This window comes from Macadamia integrifolia, chromosome 6, assembly GCF_013358625.1.
Source record: "Macadamia integrifolia cultivar HAES 741 chromosome 6, SCU_Mint_v3, whole genome shotgun sequence".
Classification (NCBI taxonomy): Eukaryota; Viridiplantae; Streptophyta; class Magnoliopsida; order Proteales; family Proteaceae; genus Macadamia; species Macadamia integrifolia.
In genome coordinates this window covers 35,585,088-35,606,004 of record NC_056562.1, presented here as the reverse complement: position 1 = coordinate 35,606,004, position 20,917 = coordinate 35,585,088, and the positions used below count along the sequence as shown (strand labels likewise).

The window sequence follows — 20,917 nt, the reverse complement described above, 5'->3', positions numbered from 1 at the left end:
TTTAATAATTCCCACCTCAAATCATCTACACCTACAGCCATGTCGCCACCGACTTCTCCATCCAACTCACATACTCTTAGGTAGCCCACGTTCGTCGCCTTCCAGGCATACTCTCCGTCATCCCCGACAAGATCTGCCACCTTCATACCACCCACACCCCTCACTTTCTCGGCCTCTCCAATGCTTCCAGTCTCTGGCCCAATTCTAATTACGCCAATGTATTATTTGGTGTTTTGGATATGGGTATCGTTCTTGAGAGCCCTAGCTTTTTCGAGACTGGATTTTCCCTTGTACCCTCCCATTGGAAAGGTATCTACGAAACTGGGTCTGATTTCCTAGCTTGTACTAGGAAAATCATAGGTGTCCGAGCTTTCTACAAAAGTTATGAAGCCTCCTTGAGAGAGGGAAGCCCCATCCAAGAGTTTTTCGAATCCAAATCTCCTAGGGACACCGAAGGTCACGACAGCCATACCACATCTTTGGCCGCTGGATATGCAGTTGAAAATGATGGTTTCTTCAAAAACATGGTTGGAGAAACGAGAGGAATGGCCCCGAAGGCGAGAATAGCTACCAACAAGATTTGTTGGAAAGTAGGTTGCTTCGACTTTGATATTCTCGCCGCCAAGGATCAAGTCGTTGCCGACAGTGTCCATGTTATCTCTCCTTCCATAGGCAGTGTCATTTATGATCGTCACTACTATGATTCAACTGCCATCGAAGCCTTCGGGGCCACCTAGAAAGGCATGCTTGTTTCCTGCTCAACCGGGAACTCAGCCCCATCACCCCTTGGATTCTAACCGGTGGTGCCTCCACCATATATTGGGAATACCTGGCCGACGTGGTTCTCAGAGATGGAAGTTTCCGGCGGAGTCTCTCTTTACTCAGGGGATCCACTCAAAGAATTGTATTTACCCCTTTTCTACGGTATCGACCTTGGTAGCAGGTATTGCTACCTCGAGGGACTCAATTCCTCCAAAGTAGTTGGGAAGATCATTGTTTGCGATTGTGGCCATATCACGAGAGTGGAGAAAGGGAATATCGTCAAGAGCACTGGCAGCGTAGGGATGATATTGGTAAACATCACCGATTGTTTGGAAGAGCTCATCGCCGAATTTCATGTCATCCTTGCGACCATGGTTGGTCGAATTGCAAGTGGGGGCTGTTGAGAGAGAGAGAGAGAGAGAGAGAGAGAGAGAGAGAGAGAGAGAGAGAGAGAGAGAGAGAGAGATTAAAACATGAGTTTTAGCAAATAGGATATAATGGTCATTCCAACTTTTCATTTAACAATGACTGACGGTATGAGGTCTGAGTCTAATTTGGTGAAAGAGAGGAGGTGTTCCTATAATACTGGCATTCTCCAGGGGATGGCATTGTGAATTACCTTAAAAAAAAGGGGGGGGGGAATGGATTCTCTAGACCTAAGGTATTTCCCACGTCTACATACATAGAAATTATTTATTCATTTATTAAATGTGAGAGAAAACAAATGAGGATGCAAGGAGGCAATATACGCTTTAGGCTGAGAGAGAGAGAGAGAGAGAGAGAGAGAGAGAGAGAGAGAGAGAGAGAGAGAGAGAGAGAGAGAGAGAGAGAGAGAGAGAGAGAGAGAGATTGTTCCATGAGCCAAGAGACCAGCGTTTAATGTTGTGTTTGGTATGCATTCTACGCCAATAATGCTTTCCAGAAAATCATACCAGACACAATCTTAATTTTATAAAGTTTACCATACAATTCCAAACTCTTAAAGATATAAGTATATATGTAGTGACTTTCAGAGGGTGAGGTGTTTAGGAGCCATAAAATGTTGAGGTTGAAAGGATGAAATGAGAATATATATTAAATAAATAAATAATAGGTCCAGATTAATATTAAAAATCATGAGTGGAAAATAAATTTTACATTTGATATTATTTCTTAAAATGCATTATCAATAAAATGCACGACAAACGCAGCCCAAGTCTCCACCTTCACCTTGGAGAAAATGCCCAACAACAAATAACCAATGTGTGTGGCTTGACAAAAGGGATGCTAATCCAACGGGTCAAGTCTTAATGGATAGCACGAAATGGTACGTTTTTTTGTCAAACAGTGAGCATGAATTTCGTTAGCTACACACTTCTATATTCGATATACTAATCCAAACGTAGATATTTTATTTATAATATAGAACTTTTTTTCTCTCATAGAAAAGGAAAAAGTCTTGAGACTCTGATCGCAGGCAAAGGGTAAGGGTAGCCACTAAGGGTGTTAATCGGTTCAATTTTAGTGTATATGGTGTGGTTTAATTCGGTTTGTATTTATTTGGCTGAAATCAAAATCGTATCATTTACTAAACGGTTGCACTTTCTGAAATCGCAACTGTTTAATAAACGGTTTCAGTTCCATGATTTTTAAATGTTATTTGTTTCACGATTTTAAACGGTTTTGATCGTGATTTATTTCATACAGTTTCTAAATGGTTAGCAATCGGTTTGCTAGTTTATTCGCATGCTTACTAAAATTTACTTTTGTTGATAAAAACTTCAATCTTGCATCAAATTAAATGAAACATTGAGTAAGCAAGGATTTAACTACATAACTACATAATATGAGTAAATTGTTGAATAGACAGTTGGACAACCTTTATGGTCCTTAATTCTTCCCTAAACCATTATGTTTTGTTAAAACAACCAAATATTTAATCGTTATACATGTTAATCAGATCGATTTAAACGGTTCAATTTTCATGATGTCAATTCGATTTAACACTGATGAGTTAAACGGTTAAAATTGACTTGACCCATTTAACTAATGGGTTTTAAACTTAAAACCAGAACCAACCATTTACTAACAATTTTTCAGTTTCCAAGTAAATGACTCAGATCGATTTTGATAAACAATTTTGATTAAATTCACATCCTTATAGCCACCATTATTAACGGACCATACTATAAGGTGAGAGATTCTAGTGCTGTCATGTATATATATGGTCCCATCACAGCCGGTTTCTGCAATGGGTCCCACGGTTTAAAATGGCAGGACCCACAATGTTGGCATTTTTCAACGTGATTTGATAACTGAGTGGATCTTTTCAATTAGAGCATTATGTCATGTAAAACTTCTTTTCTTTTCTTCTTCTTCTTCTTCCCTTCATTTATTTGTTTATTTATTTATTTATTTATTTAAGTAAGGCTAATGCATCATGAAAATGTTTAAATGGCTTACTTTGCACTGCTTCTGATTCTTGCCCCATAATCCCTTCCTTCCACTGTTTTACAATTTCCATCAGGCTACTTAATTCCAACTACTTTTAAATCTCATAATGGAAACATGAAGAATCGGGTACAGTAATTTTCCTTTGATTTGCATACTATAATGTATCTGCATATTCCAATGTTTGAAACACAGGATCTACATCAGTTTTAATTTCGATTCAAAATAGATTACAATCAGTTGAAACCCTGTAAATAAGAATTGAGAAAATGTAGAGATTTCCACCTTTTTTTTTTTTTTTTGAAATTTTTAATTAAAAAATTAGATTTTACTATAATTTACTAAAAATGATTATTAAAAAACAAAGATCGAAATGCATTCATAGTTGTTTCAAAGGAGGTCAGGACTCAAAAATAGAGTATAAGCAAAATTTTTGTTAATTACGTTCCTATTTCTGAAGCAATGATGTATTCTCTTCCTTTTTTTGACTTCTCCAATATGTTCTATATGAGCACAAATCCAACCTATAATTATGGCCTCATTGGGCAGGGTAGCATAGGGGCGTTGCCAATGTGAATCCACTATGGCACAAATATCTCCATAAACCTCTGATAAAAGATTTGACGCATAAAAATTTTATAAAATAAAATAAAATAAAAGTTTTCAATCACTTACGGTGAAGGAAATTCTCATGATGATTTTGATTGGACTCCTAAAATAGTAAATGTTATCATTAATTCATATCTCCGAAGGTCCGAAATATCTTTCTCAATCCAATTTGAAGGATTAATCTTGTGGATTAAGAGATTCTTTCTTTACCATAGATAAGAAAAAACTTGGTTCAAATACAATGTGAGAATACATTGGACTGGTGTTCTTCGATTTTAAGGGTAGTCATTGCATTGAGAGTTCATAGAACTCTGCTAGTTTGTGTTTTGGCTTCAGGGAATTATTTTTCTATAGTAGAGAAGCCCTTCAAGTTGTTAGGTAATACGAAGTGACTTAATTTTCAAATTTAAAGAACTAATTGCTCATTGTTTTGCAGGTAGAGTGCAAGCTACTAAGAGGTCATGGCTTCAACTCTCTCGTCTTCACTTTGTGTCTCAAGACACCTCTTGTAGGTTTAACTATCTTGTGAAGGCCATGATAAAACTCGAATGTTATTTGGGATAAGAGGGCTAGGGCCAATACAAATCTAATCTATGATTGAGCCACTTGGAAGTTATTGGCTGGTCCATGATTATCCGACTCTTCTTCAATTCTTAATCGTCTAATTCTTATCTAATTCTGTGTGTGTGTGTGTGATACATGTACATTTTCAAAATTCAACGGTTGTAGAAAGTTTATCCATTTTAACCCTTAAATGTTTCAAACTTTTACTAACTGTTGAAAGTTAAAAATATACAAGTGTCACCCATATAAAGTGAATTGGGCAAACAATTGATGATTAATAATTGAAGAAGATCCGAATCCAATCTGTGGACAACCCCTTTGTTAGATACTAGTTTCTTCAGTTATGAACAGAAAGATATTAAAGAAGTAATAAGTAGGGACAGCAGGAATTGCATTGAAACTTGGGCTTAATATAGTTTTGAGAGAGAGAGAGAGAGAGAGAGAGAGAGAGAGAGAGAGAGAGAGAGAGAAGAGGGGGGGGGTTTAAGTTTTAAACAGACAAGAATAGAAGAGAAAAGCTAGGAAGAGGATGTGAATAATGAGGGCCACATTTAAGGACAGGGTGTATGGTGGAGACATTACATCTATGACTAAATAACCCAACCAACCACGCTTAAAAGGAAACATCCAATTCATTCGACACTAATATTTGAAGCATAATAAATGAAAATCAAATTCCATTGCTCCTCCGTAAAGCTAAGTATCATCATTTCTTCTTTTCAATCCCCTCCAAGAAGAGTCTGAACCTTTCAGAATGATTTTTTTTATTACTTTCATTCTTAGCTTGCGATGCATCCAAGCAAAAGTCTCCCTTCATCTTCACATCAATGGTGATTGATTTGCATCAGTCAACAGACGCCCTCATTTTCACCTTCTCCATCCATCCATCCATTTCCTTCTCTCTCTCAATTCTTTATGTCTCTGTATGTACATAAATCCTTGCAATAGCACCCATTTGCAGATATCAATAACAAATACTCAATTTCTATATTCCCCAACTAAGTCATCACCCATCAACAACGTATTTGGCCTTTTCTTTTTGAGTATCAATACAAGCAATAATCTTCATCTTTTGTAGAGCTAACAAGCTATTGAAGTTAATATTAATGGCTTCCATGAGTATTAGAAAACTAGCAAATATAACTTATCTCACAATGCCTAGAGATCTTAAGCATAGGAACAATGCATCCCTAAATGATGTAGAAAAAATTAATGGGAATTGCATACCACAATCACACAATATACATAGATTTACGTGATCTGTTCAGTAAGATTGTCTACGTTTATGGTGAAATAAGATCTATTTCTCTATCAATGGAGAATAGGGATATAGCCGTTTGTCTTCACACCTCTATCAGATTCATTACATAATGTTAAGTTTGTCTTGAATTCTTGACCCGTTTTGAAGAATGAACTGCTCTGACATATTTTGGTGGTGACCCGAATGAGATTTTTTTTTGAGATCCATGATGGAAGCAGAGGAGTTGGGCCGGTGCGGGGGCATAGTCCCCACTGTACGGTTCAACCCGATCGACCATGCGACTCGATGGATCGACTAGCGACTTCGAGGAATATATAATATACTATCGTCTTGTTGAGCAAGCAGTTGTAATTTGGGGTTTTTTGAACTAGGGTTTTAGGACGAGGTTTCACACTGCTTTTTGGGTATAATCTCTCTTCTACATGGTGAAACATCTTCTTCTTCGCCCGAGGACATAACACACCACATCGGTGTGTGAACCTCATTAAATCCCTGTATTGTGTGGATCTATCTTGATTTGTTTTCGTATTTTGTTAATGTTTGCTGTAACACATAGAAATAACCCTCACTACAAATTTATAGTAAAACACTATATAGGTAATTTATCGAAATACCCATATAGCCTTAAATGACCTCTCAAATCAGCCCACTTATATAAAAAACGGAATATAAGACATCATACATACCCCCAACATTGATCTCTTTAAGGGATACTTGCATCATTCCACCAGAACAAATAATGGTGCATGATATTGCTGTAGAACTTCTGTTATGCCGCACCTGAGAAGAGAAGTGAATGGTCCACCCTTTTGTTTTCATCCTCTGTTGATAGGGTCTCACATCGTAGATCTTGTGGGTCAACAAGGAATCTGATTGGCTGACCCCATGGGCAATTCTAACTTGTTTTATCCAATTTTCTTCCCTTCCTATCTCTTGTTCATTAAGCAATAAATCTTAACTATATAAGACATGTCTGAAAATTTATCTGTTGTGGAGAGAGAGAGAGAGAGAGAGAGAGAGAGAGAGAGAGAGAGACTTGTACAATGATATGTTGACCATAAGATTCCCCTATAATTACGCCTACAAGTATGCGTGTGAAGTGTGAACCATGATTGGGTTCAGTTTCAACAGAAAGAAGGATTTGCTGCAGAAGCTTCAATGGAGGATTGGCTTTCCGACATAGTTGGGTACGTGAAGTTGGTTACATAATACAAGTGTACGTAGAGAGAATACCACAAATAGATGAGACAAGTCGATGCCAAGTCGTTTCATGGTTAGACTTGGATGTAAATTTGGGACCCACACCCATGGGCCCCATCCGGTGTGATTGTCGGATCCCTCCTTAATAACACCACTGTTTTTTAGAGAGAGAGAAGGATTACTAGGTGTCCTTCCTCTCCCCTTCTCACCTTCAACCTCAGTGCAGTAGAGCCTCTCTATGCCATACAAACCACTACAAACACAAGGCAAGAAGAGGGCAAGAGAAGATATGGGTCACCATTCTTGCTGCAACCAACAGAAGGTTAAGAGGGGCCTCTGGTCTCCTGAAGAAGATGAAAAGCTGGTTCGGTACATAACCATCCATGGCTATGGTTGTTGGAGTGAGGTCCCTGAGAAAGCAGGTCCCTCCTCCTCCTCCTCTCTCTCTCTCTCTCTCTCTCTCTCATGCTATAACTGATATGGTTTTGTGGTGTAGGGCTTCAAAGATGTGGTAAAAGCTGTCGCTTGAGATGGATAAACTATTTGAGGCCGGACATCAGGAGAGGCAGGTTTACCCCAGAGGAGGAAAAGCTCATTATAAGCCTGCATGGTGTAGTAGGAAACAGGTTTGAGGCACCTTTTCTTCTTTCTTGCTTGTAATTACTAAGTGACACTAGATTGGCTATACTTGATGTAGCACCCTGGCCTGTAAAGACTAGTCCATGGCTAGTGACCATTAGACTATTACACTTTGATCACAACCATTACAAGGTGTGAGTGAGTGCCACATGATCATGACCAAACTTCATTCAGGGCTACTTGGTCTTGAAGTTGTAATTAATCTGCATTTGGGGTTTTGTAGGTGGGCTCATATTGCAAGCCACTTGCCTGGGAGAACAGACAATGAAATAAAGAACTACTGGAACTCATGGATTAAGAAGAAAATAAGGAAGCCATCGACAAATCCGGCAGCAGCCATGGCAACACTTGCACCGAATGCAGAGTTATCGCAACCGGGTTACAGCTCAAATCAACTCAATTTAGTGAATCAAGAATTGATGACAAAGGAACCAATTCAAGAAACCCTATTTTCTTCTCAATGCCCACTTTTCATGTTTGACATTAATTTGATGGATGGACTCACTAGTAGTACTAGTAGTAGCAATACAGCACCACCAGAGCTATTCCATGAAGCAGCAGCAGCTCCAAATTCTGACTCTTGGCATATAGATCATGTAAACCAACATGAAACCCAAGCACTTGCTCCTCTTCCTCCTCATCTTCCTCCACCTCCACCTCCCCCTCCTTCAACATTTACAGCTCCTAACATGTACTCAAGTTATTTGCCAGCTTTGGAGAATGTGGAAGCCATGGTGCCTATTGAGGTTCAAGGAAGTGGTATGGAAGAGGATGGAGATCAGTTGGGCTTGGATTGCTTACAGAGGCAGGACTTGAGTGAATGGATTGAGTCTCACTCATGCCCAAGCTTTCTAATTTGGGATCAACCCATTGAGCCACAGATGTGTGGGGAAGGAATTACACAAGCTTCTTCAAGTTCTGCAGCTATGCTATCTTCTTACCCTTCTCCTTTATAAGGTTATGAGGTGTTTTATTTATCAATTCTCTCTCTCTCTCTCATATTCATTTTCATATTGGACTATAAATGAGTGGTGATTTACACAAGGTTTGTTTACCATATGTGTGGTTGGAAGAGATATAAAATGTGGAGAATGTAATGAAAGAAAGCATACAATGTTTGAAGGATTTTAGAAACAGATGGGTGAGGAAATAAATGGGTCAAGACAGCCCAAGAAGTGATTTCAGATTTGGTTTAACTATTCTGATATAACCCTTTTCCTTCCTAGCCTCTTTGTGCTGTCCTGGTTATATATAGAAACTTCAAGTAGTAATTGAGATTTCCCATTTTCAAATGTGTTGGTTCCTTTCCTTTTTGTGCAGCGTCACCACCGTTAGAAGAGATCTTTCTTTCTACAATCCTTGCCTAGTCTAAGCTCTACACTATAGACTGGATGGTTTAGGTTGTTTAGAAACCTACAAAACGCCCAAGCATTTATATATACAAAATGCTTTTTTCCAACCCCTGATTGGGTGATGGAAACAGTAGAGAAGAACCCCCTCTAGGGAGCTTCAGATATTAGCTTAAATTTGCTTAGGATAGAAGATATTAATGTGCAATGTTTATGTGTGTTTGTGAGAGAGAGAGAGAGAGAGAGAGAGATGTCTTGTTGAATAAAAACAGTGGTGGATTGGAACCATCTCCAGTGAGTCTAAGAACACATGGATACCTTGAAAGAGAGATCATGTATAGTGATATATAAGAAGATTCCAATCCAATGCTTTTGAATACTATGTACTATATAAGAAGGTTGTTCCCCTCCTGATGAGGAAGACACCATCAGGGCTCATGAGAAAAATTTCCAGTTCCATTTTCCATGGACCATTAATGAACCCCCAACCAAACACTGATTAATTTCCAGCCAATTTAAAATCCAAGGCCTTTGGTTTAGGTTTTTTCTGTCTTTTAGAAGGTTGAGATAGAAAGGAAATTACATTTGCAATCAGTGAGCACTGATAATGATCCGGCAGCAACAATGTGCAAAAAAATTGTGGTTTTGTTTGGCTGAAGGCAATCACGACAGAAACTCTGAAAGCGATTCCCTACTCTAAACTGAAGAAAATGATCTACTAGCCTAGTGATGTGTCACATATTATTAAGTTAGGAGAGGATAAGACAATTTGATGGGGCATGAAAAAACCAGTTGGTGTTTTATATGAAAACTATTTATATTTATTTAGAATTTCTCTACATTCATGATGATGGTGAAAGGTAATTTCCACGTCAATGGATCCTGATGTTTGAAAAATCTTACTTCTATTTCCCTTGATTTCCTTGCAACCAAAGGGAGCCCGTAAGAGTACAAATTGTAGGATGTTCCTACGAATGCTGACATATAAGATGGACTAACATCTATAAACAACTGTTACAAACAATGCATGGCACAATCTTTTATTAATTTCAATCTCAATCCTATTGGTTAATATTGTACCCAATCAATTATATAAGCAGGAGTTAATTAGGATACAAATAAGACATCTATATAACCCCAAGATGTTTAGGACTTGGGCTGCCCTATAAAATTTATAAACATGAAAATTGAATTACACTGTTGTTTAAGTAGGTTCGGCCAGGTTTGGTTAATTTTTAGGGTTTATCTTTAAGAAGGATTTTCACTTCCTTCATATGCTTTGTTGCTTCATGTAGCTAGGTAGGTTTGGGTTAGGTTGTTCCTCTTGAAAAATAGGTTGATGGACAAGCCTCTTCCTATCACAATAGTGTGGGCCATGGGGTGTCAGAGGCTGTTCGCCCATGGCCAACTCAAAAGGGTTGAAATTCGACGCAGAGCTTTTTGATCACTAAATTATAGTAGCACTGAGCAACATCCAACAACACTAGTGCTTCTAGTTGGCACTATAGTGCCTTAAGTAGCCCTTGAGGAGTCCATTTATTCTCTCCATCTGGGCTTTCAAAGATACACCAATGGTACGTATTTGACCATCAGATATCGACAATCTTCTTCTAATGTTATCAACCTTAAAATAATCAAATTCTTCATAAATTTCACATAATATAAATGCTCTTTTCATTATCAGAAATAACCTGATTTCTTACCTCTTGCACTGCATTACCATGATGAAAAGATGACCATCCTCTCTAGGTGGTCAAACATATAAAATTAACCCGTTTCACCATTGGCTGGCTCCAATTCCCCCAATCCAGCTAGAGTTGATTAATTCTATACGAAAAACCCTAAATGCCTAGTATATACCAATTCCAAGGGCAATCGGGGATTGATTCAAGTTGATTATGATCCGGGTCCTAATTCTGGATTTCTAAATGCACGGGGAGACTGGAGAGGAGCCATCTCTGCTAAGAGTTGCGAGAGTTGTGGCCCAACCAACCACTCTAATCTATCCAGTCTCACCCGGATTTTCCCATTAATAAAAAGAAGGAATGTTACTGGGTTTGACCCAACCCAATAGTTCAACCAGTAAAGAGGGAGCCGCGAGGTCCAAAGTCCAGACATCCAGTATCTACCACACACCCGACCCGACAACCGCTCTTTTAACTTACCATTCCTCTCCAGTCACTGGAGGAAATCCGTGGTCTTTCGGACATGGGCTAGAAGTTTTACCACCCTTACTCTAAAATCCAAAAGCCTCAAGCCTCGACGCCAAAGTTCCTCGGCCGATTGGTGGTATCAACACGTCAAAAAGGTTGTCCACTAAATATTTTACACGTGGCTATTGGAGAAAATTTCGAATTGTCCAGAAGTCAGAGTGATATCCACGTGGCAAAAGAGCCAACACGCCGGAATGGTTTCGCGCACTGGCTTTTGTCTTTTCCTTTCTCTCTCTATTTCTCTTCTTCAAAGGAGCATCGAACTCGATTTTGTCTTTTGCTTTCTCCATTGATGATTTTGGCGTAGCTGAAGCTGCTTTTAATGGCTAAATTTAGTTCGATTCCTTCAGGTACAACTTCATCACTGCGAAGCAACTTAAAGTAGAACAGAGAAAAAGAGTGTTCTTCGTCTTCTCTTTTTGGATTTAGTTTTTCTTCTTCTTTGGCCCCTAATTTGTCTTCACTGAGTTGCAGCTAGGAGATTAATGTCGACCATGATAAACTCCCTAAGCTTGAAGTATGGATTTTCTTTGTGGTGTCCTCACTCTGTTTTACTCAATCGAATTCCTCGGTCCTCTTCAGTCGCTTTCGCTAACTTCCCGAGAAGCTACGTCGTTGCATCATCCGCTTTCGCCAACGAGAATCGAGAGTAAGCGGCATTTCAAACTGATATAACGCTGTGATCGATTAGTTTCAGTGGAATTGTGAGGTTTATTCTTGTTTTGCACGTTCGTAATCGTTGGTGGTGGCAATGCCGCTGGATATGCTGCTTGGTCTTTTGTCGTTGTCTGTAAAGAGGTTCTTTTTTTTTTCTCCCAATTACTCTTCTTTGATGGTTTCATTTCATCTCAGATTCCCAGTTAGAATTGGAGTTGTCATTTGGAAGTTGAGATTTGTTTTCACATGACGTCGATTCATACAGGCTGTTGCACCTTTTGAGCGCCCTACTTTGACTAAAGGTTATCTCTTTGCTTTGGATAAAAAGCCTGCGCGTCTACCCGTAAGGATATATCAATCTTACACCTATCTTCTATGCTTTTCTACTTTATGATTTCGTAACTGGGAAACACTGAGACATAATTGTTTTTTCATGTTTAATCAAACAAATGGAGTTGATAACGTTCTTCTTAAGCATCTTATATCTAATCCGCACACTTCCTATGTGACTGAAGAATTTCCGATCAAATTTGCCTCGGTTTTGGAAATCAACATCAACTCTTTAGTAACTCATGCAATTTCATTGCCAGAAACAATGTTTTATTATTCATATCATCTAATGGAACTAAGTTTTGTTTGTTTTCTTTTCTTGGTGGGGTGGTTGTCAATAGTCATGATCAATAATACTTTTTCAACAAGTTTCCTTTTTGCAATTTTTTTTTTTCTTCAAATGTACGTTAACAGGAAATTTTTGAATCCAATTCTCATGAATATGAGAAGAACCAGTGGATCAAGTTTATTCTTGTGAATTACAAGGAACTGGTAGAAGTTAAGATTTACTTGTTGCTTCAGTTTATGTTTGTCTTTTTATCCTTGACTTTGTGCTTTTATATTATTTTAGGGCTTTCATACTTATGTTGGTTCAGGTGGGGAAAGTCAGACTCCTGATTGGTATAAAGAGCATGGCATAGAGGTATGCCTAATTATTAATGCCAAATGTTTTACTTTTGCAGAACAATGTATCTTGTTTCATGTGAAAACGTGTAATTTGAGAATTGGCTAATAAAAGCTACTCCATGCCTATCAGTCACATAAGAATTTAGGAGCCTGAAATTTATAGTCCTATTCATTTTGGTTATTTTATAAACTTGCAAATATTTGATCTTTGGAAATAACTTCCTGTCTTGATATTACTTAAGAAAATATGTCTTGATTATACCTCATAGAAGAAGTTAAGTATTTTCATATATTTGTGGAGCATCTGCCAACAATTGATACCTCACACAATAGATTCCACTCAATATGAAAGTTGACAAGGCGTAACTTGATGCATCTTAGATTCAGAAACCTTTACCCTTTTTTTTTTTTTTTTTTTTTTTTTTTATAGAAGGACTCGTGATTAGTGTAGTCTATTTGAGATTTCTCCCCTTTTTTTCATTTTACTTTGTCGCTGTCTTCCTTTCCTCATATATTTTATATGTTCATAATGGTAGTTCTCATTCTTTCTGAAGATGTTATATGAAGATCCAGTGACAGGTCTTGATATCGAAAAAAAGACACTGACTATGTCCTCAGGTAAACTTCTTAAGTATGGATCCCTCATAGTTGCTACTGGATGTGCAGCTGTGAGGTATCCCTTTGCTACTCCAGTCATTGATCATTAAATCCATATGTGTAGAATTGTAGATTGATATGAAAAATTAAGACGTCATCCTCCTTGATTCCAGATTTCCAGATAAAATTGGAGGGAACTTATCCGGTGTTTACTATATCCGTGATGTTGCTGATGCTGATTCACTAATATCATCACTGGTAAATTCCCCTTCATCCATCTTTTTCTTATCCTCTGTTCTATGATTATTATTTTTCCAAAATTTCCGAAATTAGCAATATAGAAGTAATGGTACATCAGCTTGGATATGGGCACCTGTGTCGAATAACTTACACTGTTTCTTTTTTCCAACTGTTGTAGCTTCTTTATGCTTCTACCGATATATGTGCTTCTTCAAATGATGAAGGGAAGAACCATCTATGTTTGTTGAACTGAATAGGATTTGAATGTTGACAACTGCACTACTAAGGGCCTGAGGCTGAAATGAGAAATGAGACATGAGAAAATTAAGGTTTCCAGAAGCACTCTTTCCATTCGCATCTTACACTTCCATCTTGTAAAGGATTCTATGTTGGATTCCTAAAATTGTTGTAGTGTTTCCCGCATTTTGGAAACCCTGGAACTCATCTTATCGTTTACCTCAACAGCATTATTAACTGAACCCTATTTGAAGAGAAAATTTCTAGCAACAATAACTCTTAAAACTTTCGGATAACTTGTATTGAATGTCAACCTTCAACTTAAGTAAGTCTGATATTTCACTTATAAACAAAAACAAACTTTGTGATCTGTCTTCTATATCGTTGAATGTCCCTAGGACAATCTTCTGAGATACTTATTTTATAAGCTTTTTAGTGGTCTCAATTTGTCTTATTCTGTTCTTTTTTCCTCTAATGGCTTATTGTAAAGGACTTGTATTTGCTTCTAGGAGAGAGCACGGAAGGTTGTTGTTATTGGTGGTGGTTATATTGGTATGGAAGTAGCTGCTGCAGCTGTTGGTTGGAAACTTGATACAACGGTATGATTGCAGTTCACATTGGTGCATTTTGGATAAGCTTTAGAAGTGCAGTGAAAAACATTGCAAATAGAGTATTTTGTACTTCTATTCCTACATATGCATGCATCATTGTTTTGGGAGGTCTGTGGTTTTCAGCACAAATGTTGTGCATACTTTCACAATCACAGCCAAATGGACAACTCTGATCATTGCACTTTCCTTTTGACCTTTTCATTGCATTTCATATCTCACATGATCAGCAGTAGTAAATTATTTGTACACTGGTAGTTCCCTAGGAAGCTACTCAAATTTCTCTACTCTTGATCTGAGTATACCTCTTGAGTGATAACAGATTTGTTGGTTGCATTTTTCACTTTTGCTGATTTTGTGATGTCAACATGATTGTCAAAGAACCTATGTTTTTTGAGTCCTGTGGCTCTCTAGTTTAATCTGAAGTAAATTTCCAAGAGAGAGATGGTTTTATATTATATTTCACAGTTCCTAAGGTTGTTTAATCCTGAAAATTTTAGATACAGAGCTTGGTTATATTACGTTTCCCCTAGAGTTCCTAAGGCTGTTAATCCAGTAAACCTCACAATTCCCTGGAGGTCCTCATTTATTCCAGAAAGTTTAGATGTATAATTTTATATTCTCCCCAGAGTCCCTGATGTTATTTATTGGTTACACCATTGGTCATATTTTAACATATAGCTTTCTTTTTAATAGGTCATATTTCCAGAGAATCATTTAATGCCAAGATTGTTTAGTCCTTCTCTGGCTCATAGATATGAAGAACTCTACCAACAAAATGGCGTTAAATTCTTGAAGGTAGTATTTTTTAACTTTTACTTTGGTTAATGATATTCATTTATTGTTGAGTTGTATACTTTCATCTAAAAATACATATAGTGATAAGTTCATTCATTTATTATTAGGGGGTTCGCACCAAAAACTTAGAAGCTGGTTCTGATGGACATGTGACTGCTGTCAAACTTGAAAATGGGTCAACCATAGAAGCTGACATGGTACATATTTCTATTACCTGATAGATTTGCTTTTAAATAAGAATAAAACCTTATTTTGGAACAATGTGTATAGTCAAGTTTTTTTTTTTCTTTTGGGGGGGGGGGGGGGTGGTGGGGGAGGAGTGGGTGGGTGGGTGAATTTGTACAGTCATGTTTATTTGTATGTAGTACTTGATTTCGCATCTATCTGGGGCCCCATTTTCTTAAATCATAATTTGGTTGGCTTTTGCCAATGTAGAAATATATTATGCCTTTTTAAATGCAGGTTATTGTTGGGATTGGAGCAAAGCCTGCTGTCATTCCCTTTGAAGCTGTGGGATTGAATACCACTGTTGGTGGCATACAGGTTCGTGAAATGGTTCACGGGTCCTGCTACAGTCATTCAAAATCATGCATATAATTTGACTGATTTTCCTCTTCTGCTTGTGTACACCAGTTGAAAGCTAAACATGAATAGACAGTGAGATAACCCGTCTTAATCATAGATCAAGGCAGAATAAATACAACTAAATGTAAATGAATTGGGGGCTTCAACTAGGATACTTGATGGTCAACCATTATAGCAGCATATCAACTCTGAACATGTAAAACTGCACGAAAATATTGTTATCTATGTATGTCTTAACTCTTACCAGAATTAAGAAAAAATAGTTTAGACTAGCATCGGTTGAAGGAAAAAAACCAGTTTAAACTAGATATAGGACTGCTCATTTCTGTAATAAATCAAGCTGGAACAAGTTTCTTTTCTACAATGGGCTTACCATGTTCCATCAATAGCACCTAACCTATGCCGATTTTGGCGGACCGTGCTCAACCCCGGTGAACTCATGCGGTTCCGACGTGCCCAGAGGCCAGAGGCGAATCCATTCACGGTCCGTAGGACCAACACCATTCGAAGGTGGGTGGCCCGCCCCGCCTAGAACAGTCATGTTTGACTGGGCTTACACACATTCGCTCACTTACACTGTCCCCCCTGGCAGTTGAGTATCTTCAAAGGTAAAAGGATAATTTTTTTATATGGCTGAAGTCTAGTACGTTATATTCCCAGGTTGATGGTCAATTTCGAACAAGTGTACCTGGTGTTTTTGCCATTGGAGATGTCGCAGCATTCCCATTAAAGGTTCTTTTCAGTAATTCTGTCTCTCTCTTTAATTTAAAATTCAAATTGAAAATCACCTTTTGTTACATCTCATCCATGTTGAACAGATTTATGATCGGATTTCTCGAGTTGAACATGTTGATCATGCTCGTCGGTCTGCTCAACATTGTGTGGATTCATTATTAAGTGCAAAAGCACACCTGTATGTATGATAATTCTCCATTCAAACTTTCAAGTACTTTTAACACATAAATTGTACTATCATGTTTTGGCTTTATTCCAGCTCTTGATAATTTGCGTTACATCCAAATATGACTACCTTCTGCACTTTATTTAAGAGTTTTCAAGTATGAAGGTAGTGGAAGAAAAGTGTGGTGGCAGTTCTATGGAGACAATGGTGAGAGGCTCTGATATGCATTTTAGCATTTTAGCTTCATATCCTAAAAGTCTGTCATTTTCTCTGATCATGCTTTATTTTCATCTTAAAGTATGTACTTATTGTTTCTGCCCCGTGAAGCAGTTGGTGAGACAATCGAAATTGAAAATTTTGATCCAAAGATTGCTACTTTCTGGCTAGATTCTGGTAAGTAATCTTTCATGATTATCTTACTTTAATCTTTATAAACTTATATGGAAATTCGTTTTTATTTATTTACATTTTCTTTTTGTTGTATCATAGGTAAATTGAAAGGAATTCTTCTAGAAAGTGGAAGTCCTGAGGTATTCTTTGTTATTCCTTCACTAAACTACACACCAAAGCAAACTTGATTAGTAATGCAATTTTTGCTGATGCTATTCCTTCAGGAATTTCAATTTCTGCCTAAACTTGCGAGGATCCAGCCGTTTGTTGATAAAGACAAGCTTCAAAGTGCATCTTCTGTTGAGGAGGCGCTACAAATGGCTCATAGATCCTAAATGTTGAAGCTTGAGCGCAGTTTACCATGACATAGCTGCACCTAAACTATTGAATTGTGAGAGAAAATTTCTTATTTTCTTCTTTGCCCTCAATATTTCTAGCCCAATCCTTTCCTCTTTGTAGAGTTCAATCTCCAGGAAGTTTTTGAGTAACAGTTTTGAATAAATTGTTAGCCAATTAGCTTTCTTAACTTTGACCCATTTTTGTAAACATTATCCCACATGATCATATCACTAATTCCAAATCATTCCGTATTTTGTTATTAAATTTCACTTTTCTGTGCGATTTGGAAAGTAAAATAAAAGTTGCATCTAAAAAATATCATCACTAAATATGGTAAGAAAATTAAGTTGTTTATACAATCATGTTCGTGGAGGCATCTTCAATGCATGGGGTGGGGGCAGCACAGTATTTTCATGCCTGTCTATGTCTAGGCGTAGACACACGTAAGTGGATTGCTTTCTTTTCTCTAATATTCTAGTTCCAACAATTTGAAATTAAGAATGATTATATATTAATGCGCTATATAGCCAAAGTTATTATAGGTGTATACCATTGAATACATTCATATTACATGTCTTATCAAGCGTACACTGAAAACCATCTGTTTGGTGGGCATTATTAATCACTTCAATATAATAGTAAATCAGTGGTAGGACATTAATTATGTTAGAGCTTGGCCATCCCTCAAGAAAGTAACCAATGTGAATACCTTCTTTCTTTAACAAAACCCATGTAACTACTAGCTGCCCCTCCATGTCTTCCTTCTCTCTCTTCTTTTTTTTTTTCATGGTGTTAGGAAAAGAAGGAACGCTTGATCAAAGGAGAAACAACATGAAAAAACAAATTGTTATGAAAGAATAGGGAGGAGCTCAACAAGAAATTTCGCAATAGAAAAATTTACAAATTGAAAGAGTACAAGACTGAAAAAATAAAAAGAATCACTGAAATATCAAATAGACAGTGAAAAAATAAAAAGAATCACTGAAATATCAAATCATAAACCCATCACTAAATACTTTAATAGGTGTTTCACCACTAAATTCTTTCCTCACCTTTGCCCAAGAAATTAGTAATCCTCTGCGACGAGTGGTGAGTGATAGTGAGGGTCCAACGACTATAAGGGCCCGGGCATGCACTCCAATTATTGAATCCTCACTGTCTCACCGCAGAGAATATTATGCTAGAGGAGTGTCAGTCGATCGATTTGGTTCAGTTTCAGTTGGATCAAATCAATTTATATAGATGTTTCCTGCCCATTAGCGAAGGGTATGCAGGCGAGAGCCAAATGAGAGCCCTCCTATCAGTTCAATTGATAGGGGCAAACTGGTCAATTCATGTGGGAGGAGAGAGAAAGAGAGAGAGGTGCTAATGAAGGCTATTTTTATATAGTTGTTCATTTTTTTTGGTTCAGTTTTTATTCTCGGTTAGATTTCTATAGTTTTGAAAAACTTAAACTGAAGCTCAATTGATAAACATTCAGTTCAATTCGTTTAGGATTTTTTGTTAGTTTCGGCTAGTCTGACTGTTGGAACTAGAGTTTGACTCCCCAAACTGCATAGAGCTGTCATCACCATTTGTTTATTTCTAAAAATAGAGAGAATTATCTGAACAACGGGCATATAATAAGGTGTCAAAAAACAGTATCATACATTAAAGGGCTGCAAGGTCATTTAATTCTTATACTAGCACATTATTAAAGAAACACAGTTAATTGTTTCTTCGATGGGTTTTACTTTGGTTGGCCTTCCATTGGGCCCAAGCAAACTCAAACCCTAGGTCCGGTTGAGCTCAAGCTATACTAGGGGTGTCAATATACAATCGAAACTGTTTATTGGAATTGAAACCGATTGATTTATAACCGAACCAAACCACACAGTAGTAAATTGATCCCGTTTTGGTTTTATAGGCTATAATTCCGATTCAAAACCGATGGTTAACTTGCACCTAGTATTAAAGACTTAAAGTGTTTTGAATTTCAATGGGTCTCTACAGAAAAAGGGGAGAAAAAAAAAAAAGAAGCAAAGTACTAACCAAGAAGGGAGTTTCACTTTCACACAATTACACTTATTGATTTTCTAATTTCTAGGATCATAATTAACTAGTTATAATATGTGTAGTGTTTTACTATAAAGTATATTGTCTTTGGAAAAATAAATGTACATTGTATTAACTCTTTAGGAAATTTAATATATGTAGGATTCACACTAGTTAGGATACAAACCATTTTCTAAAACGACACTATTAACCCCATGTAAACCGGTTGTGAACCGAATAACAAAAATTGATTAAAAACTGCTAAAATCGAAACTGGATGAAAACGATTCTGATTTCACCTTATTCCTATCTGGTGCGATTTTGGTTTCACCTTATCAAGATGTAAACCGAACTGGAACCCAACCAAATAACCAAAACCGCACCGTTTGACAACCCAAAGCTATACTTGCTCTCCTCGACCTTGTGTTGGGCTAGGCCACCCCTCTAACCCTCAAACATGCCCAATGCCCAATGCCCAATGCCCAATGCCCAATGCCTACCTTTACCAGAATGTGGGGTAGCAGTTTTCCCCCTAATTGGATATCATTATTGTAGGATTGAGTCTTCTTGAGGCCACGACCTGATTAACTATGGCGTATCATGAGTCTATGGCCTTAGAGAATACGGAAAAAGAAAGGGTTGGGGTCACATCTGGACCATGCCATCATCTAGCCATCAATGTAGGAAAACTTGGTCCTTATTAGTACGACACTTCTAATTTTTAAGAAATCTATCATCCCAAATTTTGTTCTACCAAAAAAAAAAAAATTCTTAATACCTCGTATGGTTCAGATTTGCTTAATTCATTTTGGGAAAAAAGAAGCATAAAAGACATTATGGACCATAGTCTAGACACAGTTGGGGGTGGGGGGAATGACAACCCCACCTTTCTTGAAAGTGGAAATCGCATCCCTATTGATGCTTCTTTAGCGTGCCCATATGCTAGTATAGATGCTATGTTGCCTTTTACATAACCCTCTTCATTTTTTCTTATTATTTTTTTTTATGTAGGAAGATTTGCTTAATTCAATAAAAGAAAAATCTTGGTGTAACCAATCTTGTGAAATGACAACCTTACCCTTAATGAAAAATAGAAATTCCACATTTGTTAATGCTTCTACTAGTGCTTTCATTAGCTCACATACTCACATAGAATATGCATTGCCTTTTACAGAACTCTCTCCTCTCTTTTTTAATGTAAGATGATTTGCTTAATTTGATGAGAGAAAAATCATGATGTAACTAATTAGTTGCAACATGATTGTAATTTTACATTTTTTCACCTTTTTTGTATAGCACATTTTTTTTCAAACGACGATCAATCAATCACTAATCCTATAATTTCATATGAAAACTGTATTAAATAACTAAGAAGGTTTTTTAGGGTTTTTTTTTTTTTTTCCGGTAGAAATAACTGAGAAGGTTATAACTTCCAAGTTTAGCGCAGTGAAAGAGCATGGTCTTTCCACACTCGCTGTGTCTTGGCGTGTGTACCTGCGCCAGCGGCAGTGTTGTTTCTTTCTTATTTTCAAAAAAAAAAAAAAAAA

General features: G+C 37.3%; 1 protein-coding gene and 1 pseudogene across 1 annotated transcript; both read left to right on the top strand.

The window, feature by feature from the left end:
* Positions 1-7,006: 7,006 nt before the first annotated feature.
* LOC122080939 (transcription factor MYB41-like) lies at positions 7,007-8,649 on the top strand. The gene is made up of 3 exons (XM_042647838.1): positions 7,007-7,248; positions 7,323-7,452; positions 7,689-8,649. The coding sequence occupies exons 1-3, from the start codon at positions 7,065-7,067 to the stop codon at positions 8,419-8,421; spliced, it is 1,047 nt and encodes a 348-aa protein (XP_042503772.1). The 5' UTR covers positions 7,007-7,064; the 3' UTR covers positions 8,422-8,649.
* A 2,600-nt stretch (positions 8,650-11,249) lies between these two features.
* Positions 11,250-17,587, top strand: LOC122080940 (annotated as a pseudogene).
* Positions 17,588-20,917: the final 3,330 nt, after the last annotated feature.